Genomic DNA, 19,190 nt, shown 5'->3' with positions numbered 1-19,190 from the left:
CCGTACCGACCCCCCCCCCCCCCCCCATCTGCTTGGAGATGTAGCTCCCGCCTGTTCCCCGCGCGGCGCGTATTCTCGTCACGTCTCGCGGTAGTGCCCCACACGCGGGATTTGTAATCACGCGTCGCCGCATCACATGCGCGCGCCCGGACATGATACTCGCCCGCCGAGCCTCTATCGGAGTCTCCATCGCAGAAGCTATGGGCCAAGAAATTGCCGTGCCTTATCTGGCGGACGGCATAATGCCATAATTCACTCCATTCTTCGATCCGCTGCACGTGAAATGCGCGGCGCGGACCTCGGCGGAGCAGCCGCTGACGGGCTTACGGAGAGCCGCAGAGGATCATGGGCAGGCTTGCCGAGCGCGGGAACCTGTCCGGGATTGGAGATGACAGCGATGCGCATGTGCAGACGGAAAGGGCGGCGTGTCTGGAGTCCGGGACTCACGCGGGATCTTCTCCGCAGCGCAGCAAGTCTTTACTGATGAAGGGGCCTGAACGGCGGATAGGGTGTTCAGTAAGAACATGTCTGCTGAGGTTCTCCTGAACCACAGGAGTTACAGGAACGGGCTCACGTCAGAGCCCAGCTCCACAAGGTCAACCGCGTTGTCCACCGGCTCCTGAAACACGCGATGGGCACGTGACGGTGACGCAATCGTGTGCTAACTTGTGCTACGTCATATAAGGGTGGACTTGAATTGTTTCGTTTTGCCTTCCTCTGTCGACCATAATCGTGTTGAGTTCTTGTGAAAAGCAAATCAGCACCATGGCCGGGTCTGGGAACGAGCAAATCAGCACCACGACCGGGTCTGGGAACGAGCAAATCAGCACCACGGCCGGGCCTGGGAACGAGCAAATCAGCACCACGGCCGGGTCTGGGAACGAGCAAATCAGCACCACGGCCGGGTCTGGGAACGAGCAAATCAGCACCATGGCCGGGTCTGGGAACGAGCAGATCAGCACTATGGCCGGGCCTGGGAACGAGCAGATCAGCACCATGGCCGGGCCTGGGAACGAGCAAATCAGCACCACGGCCGGGCCTGGGAACGAGCAAATCAGCACCATGGCCGGGTCTGGGAACGAGCAAATCAGCACTATGGCCGGGTCTGGGAACAAGCAGATCAGCACTATGGCCGGGCCTGGGAACGAGCACATCAGCAAGACGGCCGCGTCTGGCTAGTGACGAGACGTGTTCCAATGTGGCGAGTCGTGTTCCAGTGTGGCGAGTCGTGTTCCAGTGTGGCGAGTCGTGTTCCAGTGTGGCGAGACGTGTTCCAGTGTGGCGAGACGTGTTCCAGTGTGTCGAGTCGTGTTCCAGGCTAGTGACGAGTCGTGTTCCAGTGTGGCGAGTCGTGTTCCAGTGTGGCGAGTCGTGTTCCAGTGTGGCGAGTCTGGTTCCAGGCCAGTGGCCAGTTGTGTTCTCCGTTGTTCGCCCTAAGAAAGGCGCCTTTATTCCTGGGCACGTGCCGCCGACCCCGCACATTCCAGGGCACTGACGTCAATCCTACATGCCCCGGTTCACACACATCTGACGTCAATCCTACATGCCCCTGTTCACACACATCTGACGTCTGGGCCTGGCGACGTTCGGGACTTATTTACCACGTGACACGGCCCTGTTCACACAAGTCAGGGCCTGGTGACATCGGGAGTTATTTACCACGTGACACGGCCCTGTTCACACACGTCTGGGCCTGACGACATCGGTAGTTATTTACCACGTGACACGGCAGGCAGGTTCGCCAGGTGCTACATAACTACCTGAGTAACCCACATGTGCCCCCCCCCCCTGCACATTGTCGGGACTCCTCTCAAGCAGAGGTTTTCAGCTACGAACTAACTTCAATAAGTACAAAGACAGCTGCTTGTCGCGTCTTGTCTTGAGTTACCGTTTTCCTGAAAAGGCTTGAGCTGTTGATGTGCATTCAACATCTTTGCTCATGAGTTTCCAACGACTGGGACAGTGGGCTCAGGTCGTTGCCTTGGAAACAACTCATGACGTAACGAACATTCAGCTATTGTCTTCCCGCCATGTCAATAGCCCGTAAGTCCCACAAAACTCCGGCTGAAGTTCCCGCGGCCCTCGAAACCTCCAGCCTTCCCAGCCGCCAGCTCCGCTCCGAGCGGGTCACGAGCCGCCAACAAAGGGCTGCTGTTGTCTCCCCTCATGACGTACCCTTTAATACCAGTTGCCATGGTAACGGAACTGCGGTCTGCATACGGAGTTTGGTCTTCTTATTCCTATGTTTCTTCACAAGGCCGTAGTATTTCATTCTTGTACTTGAAACAGAGAAACAGACTGTGATTGACTAGATGTCCGATTCTATGTGACTGTGTGTATGTGTGTGTGTGACGGTTGGGCAGAAGATGGTGACTTTAGTTGGATAGATCATAGATGCCTGCTCTCCCGTTCAATAGCATGCTTCCAGACACCCTTACCTGTTCCACCAGGTGAGACAAACAGCCTCACCTGTTCCACCAGGTGAGACAGCCTTACCTGTGCGTGCTTCACCAGGTGAGACCGACTTGCAGGTGTCCAGTTTCAGGTAAAACATATCGCCGTGACCCGGCAAACAGGAGACAGGAGCACCGCAAACAGCCGTCGGAAACGGCAACACCGACCCCTGACCCCCCCCCCCCCGGCTATTGTCACGTGACGTGGACAGACCGCTACATTGTAGCAATTCTAAGTCATATGATATCTACGACACACGCACACACACACACACACACACACACACACACACACACACACACACACACACACACACACACACACCAATCTACCAGGAGGGCGAAACTTCCAAAACATCCATCTCAGAGGAAAAACTAGCGAAATGCGCTTACAGGGAACAAATGAATACATTATATTCATATCACCCAAACTTTATTGCACAACAATTCCATCGGGTACAATGTATGGCAAGTTCTTGAACAGTATCAAGCATAAAGACTAATATCTACCCCTTTGCTTTTAGCATTGCCAAATATTTCTATATAACTGAAGAACAAACACGACGATATTCTATCTGAGTGAATCAATCTATACGGAACATACTTGGTAATGCATAGCACCAATTGTTTGTGTAAGAACTTACGATTTCTTTTGCAAGAAATGGTAGAGATATATTGACTTGTATATAGTCTGATGTCCAAGAGATACAAACGATATCGCAGTTAGAGCTACTGAGCCGTGCGTCACGCTAGGACGTCTGGCCACGGGACGTCTGGCCGGAACCCATTTTGCATAACGCACCACGTCTCCCTTGTTACCGTCACGTGACCGCCGAAGGCCGCGGGTGGTCCTCGGGGTCAAGTTTATCGGAAACGCGGAATGAGCCGTTTCAAGGTCAGGTTAATTCCTCAGCATGGATCGGAGTGAATTACAACATGCCGTCCCAGCTGAGCCGGAGTGACAGGAATTACAACATGCCGTCTCAGCTGAGCGTTCGGTATCTCTAATCTACTTACACAGCTATCACGGCGGTGTACTACACACTTACACAGTTCTCACAGCGGTGTACTACACACTTACACAGTTATCACAGCGGTGTACTACACACTTACACAGTTATCACAGCGGTGTACTTCACACTTACACAGCTATCACGGCGGTGTACTGCACACTTACACAGTTATCACAGCGGTGTACTTCACACTTACACAGTTATCACAGCGGTGTACTGCACACTTACACAGTTCTCACAGCGGTGTACTACACACTTACACAGTTATCACAGCGGTGTACTACACACTTACACAGTTATCACAGCGGTGTACTTCACACTTACACAGCTATCACGGCGGTGTACTGCACACTTACACAGTTATCACAGCGGTGTACTACACACTTACACAGTTATCACAGCGGTGTACTACACACTTACACAGTTATCACAGCGGTGTACTACACACTTACACAGTTATCACAGCGGTGTACTTCACACTTACACAGTTATCACAGCGGTGTACTGCACACTTACACTGTTATCACAGCACGGTAAGGTGTACTACACACTTACACAGCTATCAGTACTGTTCGACTCGTGTTGAGGAGTCAAGTATCTGGTCAACGGAGTCACGTGTGAGGAGTCAAGTATCCGGCCAAAGGAATCACATATGAGGAGTCAAGTATCCGGCCAACGGAATCACGCGTAAGGAGTCAAGTATCCGGCCAACGGAATCACGTGTGAGGAGTCAAGTATCCGGCCAACGGAATCACGTGTAAGGAGTTAAGTATCCGGCCAACGGAATCACATATGAGGAGTCAAGTATCCGGCCAACGGAATCACGCGTAAGGAGTCAAGTATCCGGCCAACGGAATCACGTGTGAGGAGTCAAGTATCCGGCCAACGGAATCACGTGTGAGGAGTCAAGTATCCTGCCAACGGAATCACGTGTGAGGAGTCAAGTATCCTGCCAACGGAATCACGTGTGAGGAGTCAAGTATCCTGCCAACGGAATCACGTGTGAGGAGTCAAGTATCCTGCCAACGGAATCACGGGTGAGGAGTCAAGTATCCTGCCAACGGAATCACATATGAGGATTCAAGTATCCTGCCAACGGAATCACGGGTAAGGAGTCAAGTATCCGGCCAACGGAATCACGTGTAAGGAGTCAAGTATCCGGCCAACGGAATCACATATGAGGAGTCAAGTATCCGGCCAACGGAATCACGTGTGAGGAGTCAAGTATCCGGCAACGGAATCACGGGTGAGGAGTCAAGTAGCAGGCCAATCACCGGGCAGATGTCTGCTGTCCCGGGCCGACCAATCACAGGGCAGATGTCTGCCTTCCCAGGCCGACCAATCACCGGGCAGATGTCTGCTGTCCCAGGCCAACCAATCAAAGGGCAGATGTCTGCTGTCCCAGGCCAACCAATCACAGGGCAGATGTCGGCTGTCCCAGGTCGACCAATCACAGGGCAGATGTCGGCTATCCCAGGCCGACCAATCACCGCGCAGATGGAGACGACTTGTGGGGAGGTCTCATGACGTCACCTGTAGAAAAGGCAAAAAGTCATGAACCAGCGGAAATGAAATATGTTACCTGCAACTCCTCCGGGTCTGGATGGGCATCCTGGTTGGAGCTGCAATGGTCTTTCGGAAGGGACGTAAAATGGGGATCCGTGTTCGAGGAGGTGCCTCGAGCACGTAAAAGGCACTGCAAAATCTTCATTACTCAAATGGGTACCTACTGGCTGTACTTCGGCATATCTGTGCGTGCAGGTAGTTTGTGTCCTGACGTGTATATCTGTGCGTGCAGGTACAGTAATTTGTGTGCTAACGCGTTCGGTACAACAAATTAAAGTTCCGGGTTGTAACTTGGTTATTTCCTGCGGACCGGATCACGGAGTGACGCTGAGCGGAAGTGGTGGGTCCATCCAGCCGGAATGCTCCAGCTCTCCGTCAGCAGCAGCGGAGCCGCCTGTACCTTACCGCCGCTCGGCGCGTAGAGCGGATGTAAAGGCAAGCATCGGCACGGGTCACCTACAAGTTTATTTCTTGATGCTTACTACAAAACCATTAAATGATGAGATAGCACCGCTGACTGATCAACCATAATACCCTCCCATCCGATCGCGCATGTCGCTTTCTGCCAGCCGATTGGTAGCGAAACACGCTGAGCAGGTAGACAAAAGGCACCCATGCTGAAGAGCAGATAGAAAAAAGGCACCCATGCCGAAGAGCAGGTAGAAAAAAGGCACCCATGCCGAAGAGCAGGTAGAAAAAAGGCATCCATGCCGAAGAGCATGATTGATTGTGCGGAGAAGAGGAGTCGGCGTGGCGGATGATGCGCGCGTTTCGAACCCACCGAGTCAAGATTGCCTGAGAAACGCCGGGTACCGGGAATCAGTAATAAGCCTGAGAAACGCCGGGTACCAGGAATCAGTAATAAGCCTGCTCACGCACGGAGAATCCTCGCCTCGCGACGTTCCTGCAGCTCAGGCAGGATGCGCACGGAACCATGAAGTTTGTTCAAGGGTTTGTTGCCGAGTGCATTAGCGAGGTGAATTGGAGGCAGCCGTGAGGCTTGCGTTTGAACAGTGAGGCATCGATTTGTCTGTTGCGCTGCCGGCGGCGAGGCAGCCGCTGAACCGGCCTGTCTGACCAAGGACACCAGATAGCGGGATAACTACCCGGAAAATAACTTCCCTTCCCGGCAAACAGGCTTGCAAGGGAGCATGGCCGAGAAAACAATTCTCTCCGATTCTACAACATGTGTGCCTACTTTAAAAGGAACCTTTCCTTTATTAACTGTCTCATCTGTAGCGAAAAGCACGTGCTTACTTATTCCTAGAATTTAATTTTCCACGGTCTCTTCTGTAGCAAAACGTGCGGCTGTTAGAGGTTTCCCCGGGAAATAACAGTACATCTTCACGGGCGCTTTGGTAGCAAATTTTGAAAATCCTGTATATGTGGGTAATATTCCTGGAAAATGTGATACCGCGCGTCACTCCTAGTAGCTAAAGTCGGTTGGGCTGAGGGAGCATTCCCGGAAAATAAGTTACCGCCTGTCTTTTCTGTAGCAAAACGCGCGGCTGGTAGGGAATTCTCCCGGAAAATATGAAAACGTTTCACGGTCTCTTCTGCAGCGAAATGTGCGTCTGTTGGCCTGAAGAACATTCCTGGAAAATGAGTTCCGGTAGTCTCTTCTGCTCACGTATGGATTGTAATGAAACATGACACCTAGAGACGCGCTGCCGGCGGCACACGTCACAGCCGAGCAATATTCATCAAACTCCCCTCAGGACGGCTCACTGCGCATGCGGACGGTGATCATGGTGCACGTGAGCACTTTCTAAACAGCCCGCTCGCACCGTTACACGGCGCGGCTGCCTTGATGTCCACAGGTGAACAGGTGTGCAGGAAAGGACCGGAGCTCCTTCCTGGCGAACGTGGGGAGATCAATGAAAGAAAGGCCGTTTGAACAGGTTGACTATTTATTTGACTGTCTGCGCTGTTGTCAGAATGTTCCGCGGCAGTTTTCGGTGTTTTGTGACGCCGGCTGCTTTGTAAAGTCAGGTGCTCTGTGACGTCAGGTGCTTTGTGACGCCAGGTGCTTTGTGACGTCGGCTGCTTTGTGACGCCAGGTGCTTTGTGACGCCAGGTGCTTTGTGACGCCGGGTGTTTTGTGACGCCAGGTGATTTGTAACCCCCTTATGTGGGTCCGGTGCCGGCGGCGGTCGGAAGTCGGACTTGATCAGCCCGACATCGGCTAGAACAGACCGACGCGTTTCCGTGCAGAATTATCGGGAGTTCGGCCCCCGCGGAGGCTCGGGTTGGCAGGATCGATGTCGCCCCTGTCGCCAGCGACTTGTGACCGGGGCACGTTTTCCGGGAATCGATGGCAGAGTTCGGCCCAAACGGGGGGAAACTCCTGCTCAGCAGCGAGTCGGGCCGACTGGCAGGAGTTCGGGTGTGAAGGGGACATGGGCGTGTGTGAATGGGACTTGGGGCGTGTGTAAAGGGGACATGGGCGTGTTGGAGGTAGCGTGATGTCTGTGAATGGGACTTGGGGCGTGTGTGAATGGGACTTGGGGCGTGTGTGAATGGGACTTGGGCGTGTGTGAAGGGGACTTGGGCGTGTGTGAAGGGGACTTGGGCGTGTGTGAAGGGGCCGTGGGCGTGTGTGAGATAGCGTGATGTGTGTGAATGGGACTTGGGGCGTGTGTGAATGGGACTTGGGCGTGTGTGAGATAGCGTGATGTGTGTGAATGGGATTTGGGGCGTGTGTGAAGGGGACCAATGCGTTTGTAGACTTGTTATGTGTCTGAAGGGGACTTGTGACGTATGTGAAGGGGGATTGTGACGTATGTGAGGGCGTGTGTGAAGGAGACTTGTGTGAGATAGCGTGATGTATGAAATAGCGTGATGTGTGTGAAGGGACTTGTGACGTATGTGAAGGGCGTGAATCACAGTTGTAACCGGGTCCCGTCAGATTAACCCTGGTAACGTAAATGCTCTGTACGAGAAATCGGAACAGAACCGGTTACCCCGCCAGAGGTTCCGTTTCTGGAACCAGCGCAGGAGTGAAACCTGGGAACGGCGTGAATGGAGATTCGTTGCCAAGTGACGTCAGCGATGACCTTGAGGAGTGCGACCTTGCCGTGTGCTGTTAACGTGATTACGCAACACAAACATCACAGAACCCGGCTGAACGCGCAGGCGGGCGGAATGCAAATGCCACGGCCACAACGTACCGGACTGCCCTGCGGACGAGCGGGTAACGCCACAGCTGACTGACCTGGGGACGACCTGGCACCACGATGCACCAATCAGCGCGGAGATCGTCAACGCGTTTGCTTCCCGCCTGCACGCAATGAAACCGCCAGTTTGCCGCCTTTGCTTCTCACAATAAACATGGAATTCACAAATCTCTACAATCTCTCACTCTCTCTTTCTTTCTCTCTCTTTCTCTCTATCTCTATCTCTCTCTCACTCTTTCTCAATCTCTCTCTCACTCACTCTCACTCTCACTCTCTCTTTTACTCTTTCTTTCTCTCTCTCTCTCTCTCTCTCTCTCTCACTCTCTCTCTCTCTATATATATATTTAATATATATATATGCACTGACACATCCAGTCGACTTAACCTGCACTATGTATCTATAAACTGACGTCACGTACTCTTTGTTGTAAAACTTTCCCTAAACTACTACGCATGGACGAACTCTCGGGATGTGATTGAATAATTGTTTATTGTTGATTGTTTCCTAATGTCCGCAGACTTACGAACTCACGGTTCTTCTCACTCTGATGTCCGCACAACTCACGCTTATTCTCACTCTGATGTCCGCAGACTTTCGAAATCACGCTTATTCTCACTCTGATGACTGCAGACGTTAGATTTCAGCCTTATTAAGGGCCCCGCATGTACAAGCCGCTTGTGGCAGATGCAGCGAGGTTCGGAATGACGGCCGCACGTTTTAAGGATTCTACAGGCGACAGCCGCTTCTGTGAAAAGCCCGTTTTGTGTAGGGAGTGCGACAGCCGGCTTCAGGTCACCATAAACGGGCTGTCCCTCGGGGCGGGCCATTAACTATCCCGGGGTGGCTTTAATGGTGAAAATCAATAGTCCGGAGCGCTTGTGTCAGGGACAGGTGGCGGGAAACCGCGGGGCGGAATGGAACAGGGACGGGTGGCGGGAAACCGCGGGGCGGAATGGAACAGGGACAGCTAGGAAACCGTGGCGCGGAATGGAACAGGGACGGGTGGCGGGAAACCGCGGCGCGAAATGGAACGGGGACGGTTGCCGGAAAACCGTGGCGCGGAATGGAACAGGGATGGGTGGCGGAAAACCGTGGCGCGGAATGGAACAGGGACGGGTGGCGGGAAACCATGGCGCGGAATAAAACAGGGACGGGTGGCGAGAAACCGCGGGGCGGAATGGAACAGGGAAAGTGGCGGCAAACCGTGGCGAGTATTAGAACAGGGACGGGTGGCGGGAAACCGAGGCGCGGAACGGAACAGGGACGGGTGGCGGGAAACCGTGGCGAGTATTAGAACAGGGACGGGTGCCGGGAAACCGCGGGGCGGAATGGAACAGGGACGGGTGGCGGGAAACCGTGGCGAGTATTAGAACAGGGACGGGTGCCGGGAAACCGCGGGGCGGAATGGAACAGGGACGGGTGGCGGGAAACCGTGGCGCGGAATGGAACAGGGACGGGTGGCGGGAAACCGTGGCGAGTATTAGAACAGGGACGGGTGCCGGGAAACCGCGGGGCGGAATGGAACAGGGACGGGTGGCGGGAAACCGTGGCGAGTATTAGAACAGGGACGGGTGCCGGGAAACCGCGGGGCGGAATGGAACAGGGACGGGTGGCGGGAAACCGTGGCGCGGAATGGAACAGGGACGGGTGGCGGGAAACTGTGGCGAGTATTAGAACAGGGACGGGTGCCGGGAAACCGCGGGGCGGAATGGAACAGGGACGGGTGCCGGGAAACCGTGGCGCGGAATGGAACAGGGACGGGTGGCGGGAAACCGCGGCGCGGAACGGAACAGGGACGGGTGGCGGGAAACCGTGGCGAGTATTAGAACAGGGACGGGTGCCGGGAAACCGCGGGGCGGAATGGAACAGGGACGGGTGGCGGGAAACCGTGGCGCGGAATGGAACAGGGACGGGTGCCGGGAAACCGCGGGGCGGAATGGAACAGGGACAGTGGCGGGAAACCGTGGCGCGGAATGGAACAGGGACGGGTGGCGGGTAACCGTGGCGCGGAATGGAACAGGGACGGGTGCCGGGAAACCGCGGGGCGGAATGGAACAGGGACAGTGGCGGGAAACCGTGGCGCGGAATGGAACAGGGACGGGTGGCGGGAATGGAACAGGGACGGGTGGCGGGAAACTGTGGCGCGGAATGGAGCAGGGACAGGTGGCGGGAATGGAACAGGGAAAGTGGCGGGAAACTGTGGCGCGGAATGGAACAGGGACGGGTTGCGTGAAATCGCGGCGCGAGATGGAACTGGGACGGGTGGTGGAAATGGAACAGGGACGGGTGGCGGGAAACTGTGGCGCGGAAGGGAGCAGGGACGGGTGGCGGGAAACTGTGGCGCGGAAGGGAGCAGGGACAGGTGGCGGGATACTGTGGCGCGGAACGGAGCAGGGACGGCTGGCGGGAAACCGCGGGGCGGAACGGAACAGGGACAGGTGGCGGGATACTGTGGCGCGGAAGGGAGCAGGGACGGGTGGCGGGAAACTGTGGCGCGGAAGGGAGCAGGGACGGGTGGCGGGAAACCGCGGCGCGGAACGGAACAGGGACAGGTGGCGGGAAACCGCGTTGCGGAATTGAAACGCGAAAAGGTGGACAGAAGCTAGCCTGTACTCAGAGGCCTCCCAGGCTTCACAGGCCGCTAGAGAAATAGTAGAAATTGGCCAATCCAATAGACCGATAACATGTTAGAAGAGTTAGCTGGTCAGGCTGTATAGTTTGCGACCTACAGCTAGGGAAAACTGCGCTGGCCCTGGCAAGCTGACTCCTTTGGCATGTCTGTCTGGCCAATTCCTACTATCATCCAGCGAGCTGTGAAACCTGGTTGTTTGAAGGAACAAACTCTCATTTAAATCAGTTCATAAAGGTGCATTAATTTCTGACAAAGATTTGATAGAAATGATTTATTCAAACGTTTAGGCATCACAATATTGTCGCTTCAATTCAAAGCGGTTTAGTTATATAAAGTTAAACCAGTCGATTTCTGTTCATCACATGTGTACCGATGTAACCATGGCAACACGTCTGCAGCGCTGTGAACATGTACCCATGGCAACACGTCTCTAGCGCTGTGAACATGTGCACATGTACCCATGGCAACACATCTGTATCGCTGTGAACATGTACCCATGACAACACACCTGCTGTGCACATGTACCCATGGCAACACGTCTCTAGCGCTGTGAACATGTGCACATGTACCCATGGCAACACATCTGTATCGCTGTGAACATGTACCCATGACAACACACCTGCTGTGCACATGTACCCATGGCAACACTTCTGCAGCGCTGTGCACATCGCTGCGTATCATCGTGGTAGACAAGGAACCCAGTGCATTTTGATTATCACTGAGTTCACTTTAGTTCACACGCAGAACAGTTTAGTAACACTCGTTACAATCGTTGTGCAATAAAGTTTGTGTAAGCCTCCTTGGTTTGTGTGGTCAATAAAAGGGTTGATTGATTGATCGAATGAATGATTGGTTGATTGATTGGTTGATTGATTGATTGACTGATTGATTGATTGATACAAGCCATACACCACAACATAGGTTGCTCTACCGGAGTCGGCGGCTTCCGCAGTATCAAACCGCTGCGGGTTTCCCCCGCCGGCTCTGTGCGTTTATATTACAGGCCTGTTTTGTTCCATGTTATGTAGAACGGAAGAATCGATATGTCGTCCTATAAAACCGCGCGGCGCGCAGAGAACTGCTTCCCCATCACCCACGCCATAACTCCCGTCGTTAGTCTCCAAGCAGATGCGCGGCGCGCAGAGAACTGTTCTCCCATCACCCGCCCCATAACTCCCGCCGTTAGTCTCCAAGCAGATGCGCGGCGCGCAGAGAACTGTTCTCCCACCACCCACCCCATAACTCCCGCCGTTAGTCTCCAAGCAGATGCGCGGCGCGCAGAGAACTGTTCTCCCACCACCCACCCCATAACTCCCGCCGTTAGTCTCCAAGCAGATGTGCGGCGCGCAGAGAACTGTTTCCTCATCACCCACCCCATAACTCCCGCCGTTAGTCTCCAAGCAGATGTGCGGCGCGCAGAGAACTGTTTCCTCATCACCCACCCCATAACTCCCGCCGTTAGTCTCCAAGCAGATGCGCGGCGCGCAGAGAACTGTTTTCCCATCACTCACCCCATAACTCCCGCCGTTAGTCTCCAAGCAGATGCGCGGCGCGCAGAGAACTGTTCTCCCATCACCCACCCCATAACTCCCGCCGTTAGTCTCCAAGCAGATGCGCGGCGCGCAGAGAACTGTTCTCCCATCACCCACCCCATAACTCCCGCCGTTAGTCTCCAAGCAGATGCGCGGCGCGCAAAGAACTGTTCTCCCATCACCCACCCCATAACTCCCGCCGTTAGTCTCCAAGCAGATGCGCGGCGCGCAGAGAACTGTTTCCCCATCACCCACCCCATAACTCCCGCCGTTAGTCTCCAAGCAGATGCGCGGCGCGCAAAGAACTGTTCTCCCATCACCCACCCCATAACTCCCGCCGTTAGTCTCCAAGCAGATGCGCGGCGCGCAGAGAACTGTTTCCCCATCACCCACCCCATAACTCCCGCCGTTAGTTTCAAAGCAGATGTGCGGCGCGCAGAGAACTGTTTCCCCATCACCCACCCCATAACTCCCGCCGTTAGTTTCAAAGCAGATGCGCGGCGCGCAGAGAACTGTTTCCCGCCGTTAGTCTCCAAGTAGATGGGGGAGGGGAGGTCGTAATGTCTCCTGTCCGTCCCGTTTCTCTGGGCTATTGGACATGCGCAGAAGCACGTTGAAAAGGTTGGAATCCGGGGAAGGGCATCCTGGTTAGAGCTGCATTCGGAAGGGACGTAAAATGGGGGTCCCGCCGTGTTCGAAGAGGTGCCTCGAGCATGTTAAAAGGCACTTCAACAGCCTCAATACTCAGATGGGTAACGTACTTACTGGCTGTGCGTCAGATGAATAAAATGTACATCTCTCCTCCTCACATCTGCTTGAAGCCTCTCCAGGCCCCAGCCCGCCCGGGCCCGGATCTGTACTCCATCCACGGACCGACAAAGGGAACATGCTTTATCGGAAACTGTAATGTGATACATTGTATTGTATGGGTGGTCCCTGACGTCACGAGGCAGCAGGGTGCAGAGTTCAAGGTCGTGGAGGGAGGACTTCAAGGTCACAGAGGATGGCGGCAAAGTAGCCGTGACTAAATCACGGGAGAGGGCCCAATCAGCCGCCGGCAGTGAGAGATGTTGCAACACAGGCTGGGCGGCAAAGGAAGGCCCGGTCAGGAGAAGACCTGCTTTTTCGGGTGCCCCCCCCCCCCCGATTCTGACAGAGACGCGGCTATAACATGTGTAAATGGTAGTTGATGTAACTTTGATGCTTTATTACTGCCATATCCATAATCAGCTCGGCTGCACGGAAGGTGTGTGACGTACGTACATTATTATGCTTCCTCCCGAGGCATATCTGCCTGCTTTACAAACATTATCAGATTAAATATGCACCTAAAGATATACATACATAAACCCAATGTAAGATTGCTCCCAACCCTCGTCCTGTATAACCTCCTTCCCTGGCCACCCCGGCCGGTTCCTCCGCCGGACTCGGCTGAAGCCGCGCCATCTCCGGAGCCAAGGTCAGGCAAGGCCGCGCGGGATGAGCCGGAGAGAAAGGAGATGAGGAGATTGGCGCGCGATGTTAATCTGGGCTGATGAGGTTCTCTACTCGCACATAACACGCGCAGCATCCGGCGCACCAAGCAGATGCAGGGTGCGATGTAAATCTGGCTTGATGACCTCTTCGCGTAACACGCACGACATCCGGCACCGACGCTCTAATCCAAGCAGATGTTGGGGTGGGACATTGTAACGTTTTAGTGGCTGCGCGCTTGTCTGACGTGAGGTCAGTGGCTTTCACAGAAACCGTGAACGATCCTTCACCCGACATCTGCTTGGAGACTGGTAAATTCTGTATACAAGACTTGTGCAGTTGCAGACACACTCTATAACACACACAGGTCGGACTTGTGCAGTTGCAGACGCAAACACTACATCATTCACAGGTCGGCCTATGAAACGGCCATATAGCGTGTGGCTTTACTGTGAAAAGCTTGAAATAAAAAGGGATTCTCTCTCAGCTATCAAAATGCACTATATATATATATATATTAGAATCAAATTGTTGAAGATACTAGGTGATTGCAACTGTGGTCCCCGAATATTCATATTCTTGTCCGGTACTTAGCACATTGCATCACTAATGTACAATCAAGGCTTTTAGCATCATTTAAAGCAACGTCCTTCCAGAAAGTCAACCCCTCCCTGAAATTAAATGTGAGAGAAATAGTTTAAGTTAGATCTAATGGGGAGTATCGTCATTGCGTTTTTCGGGCAATCTTTTAATTGTTCTAATGCAGAATGCGAGAATTCCATTTTGACGTGTCGTACCTGATCAGATACTCTTATGAAGAACCGTCAGCTATGCGGATGTCTGAAGCCCGCTCAAACTAAAAATAAAATGAAGGATCTATCAACTTGTTATGAAGATGCTCGTGGCCAGTGGCTGGTATCTGACGGTGATTTGTTTCCGCTCGTCCCGGGCCGTATTTATGATTTAGAGTCCGTGCGACATGGTGATGGACTGACTGTGTTTATTAGCTCCCTCGGAAGTCAGTTTATCAAACCTGGAGTGACAAGTCCGAGTCCCCATTTGTTTTGAAGATAAATGTTGTGGGGAGAGTTATTTGTTGGGGGGGGGGGGGGGGGGGATTTCTCCTTGTGTCGGACGTTAGAGGGCACAGCTCCAGCTGACACAGAACACCCTCCACGTAATCGGCGGGTAACTCGCCATTAACCCCGCTCACTCGGCGCTTTTGTCTCGGCTGATCGGCACGATAAGAGTCTTTGTGCGGGACAGGTTGCTTTGTTTATTCTCACATGCCCGGCGCTCTTACCTGATCGCCGGATGCCGCCGGTAATGTCGACATCTTCCGCTCAGATCAGAGTTTTTCTGCCCGCGGCTGGTTTATGTACAGGCATCTCATATCGTAAAGTCACCTTGTTATGGTGAAATGGATTTCACTATGCCAAATATGGTCATAATTGTGGGCGGGGCTAGACCGGGATGGGCGCGGCTTCATCCTACCGTTTGAAAATGACGTCATCAAAACAGACTGTTCGGTACCCATGAGATTGTTGGGGAAAGCCTATTTCATAATTCATTTTGCGAAAATATTCAAATTCCCGCGCCCCTTATGACCGCTGTCTATTTCTGGTAGGGTTGGGAGGGGCCCCAATTTCAGGACAAAGGGCGGGGCTTGTAAGGATCAGAGGTCAGCATGATGTCATGTTGCCAGGCAACCCCCTCCAGGCCAATGGGAGGAGTCGCTGGCCTGTCAATCAGTGCTGTTGGCGCCTTTGTGAGTTCGCGCCATGCCCACCCACGGCGGGCCAATGGGCGGCCGCTGCCCCTGAACCCACGTGTCCCCGCCGTTAGCACGCAGCCCCACTCACTCACTCCGTTTGTAGCGGGCTTAGTAGCGTGTAGACATGGACGGGCAAAGCCAGCAAACCTCCGCAAACAGCCCCAACGATGAAGCAAACGACCCAGGGTGAGTACGCTGCCCCGCTTGTCAGGGAGGGGAGCGGGTTTGCCCGAAGGTTCGGCGCCGTTTGCCGGCGAGGTAGCCCGGCGGGTACAGGCCGGAGCGCTCGGCGGTACGGCCGGGGGGGCCGGGACGCCAGCCGGCTTCCAAGATGGCCGTCTGCCGGGCCGGGTGTGTGGTGGGCCCGCGCGAGCCGGCCGTCCCGTCTGCGGCACGACTTGTGGGTTGTTTTGTATTTTGTTGATGAGAGCTGTCGGCCCTGTGCTGTCCCGGGCGGGCTGCAGGCCCGATCCTGCCTGTTTACGAGCGGCCGGGGACGTCAGCTCGGTCCCCCGGGTTACGGCTGACAGTCCCGGCGGACCCGGCTAGCATCTCCTGCCGTACTGTAACCACTCGCTAACCTCCCGACTTCTCTTCCTCTGCAGGAAAATGTTCATAGGGGGGTTGAGCTGGCAAACCACAGCAGGTAAGTTTGATCGTGGATATTCATGCCGACTCGAACTGTGCGCCGATTTCAAATCTCAATCGTTTCAAAATGGAGGCTGTCCGGTGTGTACGTAACTAACCTGCTCCCTCCTCTCGCCCACAGATAGCCTTAGAGAATACTTTTGCAAGTACGGAGAAATCAAGGAATGTATGGTGATGAAAGACCCCGTCACCCGCAGATCGAGGTGAGTTCCGAGCCTTTGTTTCCCTGCCCTCCCCACAATGGTCGTTTTGACTCCAACTCGGGTAGTTGTCAGACTAGTGAAGTTGATACATTGACTACATTTTTGCCTGCTCGTCTCTACAACACTCCTCCACACATAAACTCCAGTCCTGCTGGAATTGTGCATGCCAGGCCAGCTCCATTCACAGTGCCACTCTGACATTTAGCCTGTTGTAATTGTTCAGTTGTGTGAAACAGTCTAGCTTTCTAGTCGGCTAAGGCACATTTCCATTGTTGCAGTGCGTTTGTACTAATTTTGTTTCCATGTTTTTGTTGTCTCTTTTCTCGCACAGAGGTTTCGGGTTCGTGACATTCAGGGATCCCGCTAGTGTAGATAAAGTGTTAGCCGTTAGCAAGCATGAGCTAGATTCCAAAACGGTTAGTACTGTAGTTATTCCCCCGTATTTACACATCCTCACTTACTTTGCTGGTGGAATTGCTCATTCTTGCCATATTTTGTGCGTTTTATAAGATGTCGTATTTATATATAAACTCACCTAATTTCTTGTGCTACATTCTGGCTGATGTGTCAATATGTGAAAGTGTGAGAAAACCCAACTGGCGACCCTCGTGCCAAATCACGGTCTGCCCGGGCATGTTTACACGGTGCTGGGGTGTTCAGGCTGATTTCCTGACATTTCCGAAGACACAAAACACATTTCTCGGCTGCGTAAGGAAAGTTTAGCGTCTCGTACGAAGTGTAGATGTTTCTGTGCGAGTCGCAGAAGTACGGGACCATCCCGCTATGCGTCTCGCTTGGTTGCACAGTTACGGACGCTCAGAATGAATTATTGAAACCTTTTCTCGCTTCTACCGAAACTTTCTGAATATTAATGTTGGTTGCCAAGATCTCCCACCATGGATATGCAGTAGCTGTAGGAATTTTGTAATTATTTTTCCCCGTCGAGACACTAATTGAATTTTACTCACACAAAGACTGGGGCAGTTTTAGAATCACCTCGGCGAAAATTCACTCCGTTTTATTTTCCTTTCCTTTAGATTGACCCTAAAGTTGCTTTCCCCAGAAGAGCACAGCCCAAGGTAGGTTCTGTTCCGTTATTTGTGAGACTTGTTGTGGATGATATGTCTGGGGAAGGGTCTTTGTTTTTGTGCAGTAATGTCTGTAGATGTGCGGCGGTCCCAGAGGTCGCCCGGGTCTGACATACACGAGTGCAAAACAAACAGCGGCGATAGCCGATAGTCGGCCCGATATGTACCCCGATATTTGTGCGATATTTACGCCGATATTTGTGCGATATTTACCCCGATATTTGCCCCGTTTTCCCGTTGACTACCAGTTGTGTTTGGCCGTGATTTTTAGCGGGAGGTCGGGTTGCATGATGCTGATGTTGTGTACACATATTTGTGCCGTTGTCGGTGGGAAATTCGGCAGGAAATCTTGCAGGAACAGAGTTGACCTGGGCGCCTAAAGTTTCACGCCTCGCCCCGAGTACAAACACAGAAATCGGCCGATCCGCGGCAGAAAAGGGCCGGTGTCCCCTTACACTTGCACCGCCGCCCGGCCATCTTGGGCCGGCTCACGCGGACTAACCGCGCAGAAAGCCTCCCCACGTCCTGTTTAGGGTGGACTTTAGCCGCCTAAAAGCCGCTGAACGGCCGGTTTGACAGCTGAATTCCTGCCTGTGCGGGTGCTCGGTAGCAACCCGACAATGTGCGGAGTGTTAGCGGCGTTACTGTGTGCATTCAGAGCCTCTCATGCCTCACCGGGCAGCTGAAGACTGACCCAGGAAACCTGACCTAGCCGGACAGAAACTCACACCGCGGAACTAGGCCACTGTAGGGGCTGGGGAGGGGGGAAAGGGCAGGACAGGGGGGTCAGGATAACACAGGGGGGTCAGGGTAGCCCTGTACAGGGGAGGGTGGGGGGCATCGGGTCATGTAGTCTCGCCGAGACACCTCCAAACCATGTTTATATTTACCCACTGATTTACTGATAACCAACCGGATCCTGGCATGCTACATCCTATTCGGAACTTATTGGATAAATATTGCTTCCCTTACACCGCTCCAAACCCGGTGACATGTTCCGATACACTGCTCCAAACTCGTGGACATGTTCCGATACACCGCTCCAAACCTGGGGACATTAGCGATGTCCGCAGCCTTTTCTGGTGTGCAGGAATGTCTGCTTCTGGCTCCCCCCAAAACCAGCGGCCGTTATTTGTTGCTCACCTTTTATAGACACTTAATTTGGTCCCCTGCCCAACATGGTCTCCACGTTAATGCCCAAGTATTCGGGGCTGAATTGGGAAGGCAGTGTGGGAACCTGTGTGGGTCAGGCTGGAATAATGGCACAATGGCACAAAGGCTCCTGTATCCACGACGCACATCATAGCAAGCAACCAAACTTGGAACAAAAGAAGCTTTCTTCCCGCCCTGCCAGGGTTCAGTGGAGCTGATTCTCTCGCAAACACACTGGAGCTTACTGCCACTTTCTGCTCTACATGCGCTGGATAATAATTCCTCACACCGGACCTCAGACCGAACCTCGCACTAACCTCAGACCAAACCTCGCACTAACCTCAGACCAAACCTCGCACAAACCTCAGACCAAACCTCACACTAACCATCGTCTGGTCAGCTTTCTGCCACTTTCTGCTCTACATGCGCTGGATAATAATTCCTCACCCCGGACCTCAGACCGAACCTCAGACAGGACC

General features: G+C 53.6%; 3 protein-coding genes across 13 annotated transcripts in view; all 3 read left to right on the top strand.

The window, feature by feature from the left end:
- The first annotated feature begins 345 nt into the window (after positions 1 to 345).
- Positions 346 to 1,179, top strand: LOC136427450 (protein SPT2 homolog). The gene is made up of 2 exons (XM_066416306.1): positions 346 to 516; positions 754 to 1,179. The coding sequence occupies exons 1-2, from the start codon at positions 346 to 348 to the stop codon at positions 1,177 to 1,179; spliced, it is 597 nt and encodes a 198-aa protein (XP_066272403.1).
- An 8,776-nt stretch (positions 1,180 to 9,955) lies between these two features.
- On the top strand, positions 9,956 to 10,789 carry LOC136427439 (uncharacterized). Its single transcript, XM_066416294.1, has one exon. The coding sequence runs from the start codon at positions 9,956 to 9,958 to the stop codon at positions 10,787 to 10,789; it is 834 nt and encodes a 277-aa protein (XP_066272391.1).
- Positions 10,790 to 15,641: 4,852 nt separating this feature from the next.
- The window catches only part of LOC136425045 (RNA-binding protein Musashi homolog 2-like), a 113,439-nt gene continuing 109,890 nt past the window's right edge, over positions 15,642 to 19,190 (top strand). For 5 of the 11 annotated variants that reach the window (XM_066413831.1, XM_066413804.1, XM_066413829.1 and 2 more), the window contains exons 1-5: positions 15,643 to 15,806; positions 16,226 to 16,266; positions 16,390 to 16,471; positions 16,803 to 16,887; positions 17,509 to 17,550. In XM_066413831.1, the coding sequence (XP_066269928.1) occupies positions 15,745 to 15,806; positions 16,226 to 16,266; positions 16,390 to 16,471; positions 16,803 to 16,887; positions 17,509 to 17,550 (312 nt within the window). In that variant the 5' untranslated portion in view covers positions 15,643 to 15,744. Of the gene's footprint in view, positions 15,807 to 16,225; positions 16,267 to 16,389; positions 16,472 to 16,802; positions 16,888 to 17,508; positions 17,551 to 19,190 lie in introns of all 11 variants that reach the window. The other 6 variants (XM_066413849.1, XM_066413839.1, XM_066413822.1 and 3 more) reach the window with 3 other exon arrangements.

This window comes from Branchiostoma lanceolatum, chromosome 1 (assembly GCF_035083965.1).
Source record: "Branchiostoma lanceolatum isolate klBraLanc5 chromosome 1, klBraLanc5.hap2, whole genome shotgun sequence".
In the NCBI taxonomy this organism is placed as follows: domain Eukaryota; kingdom Metazoa; phylum Chordata; class Leptocardii; order Amphioxiformes; family Branchiostomatidae; genus Branchiostoma; species Branchiostoma lanceolatum.
This window is presented reverse-complemented; position numbering and strand designations above follow the sequence as displayed.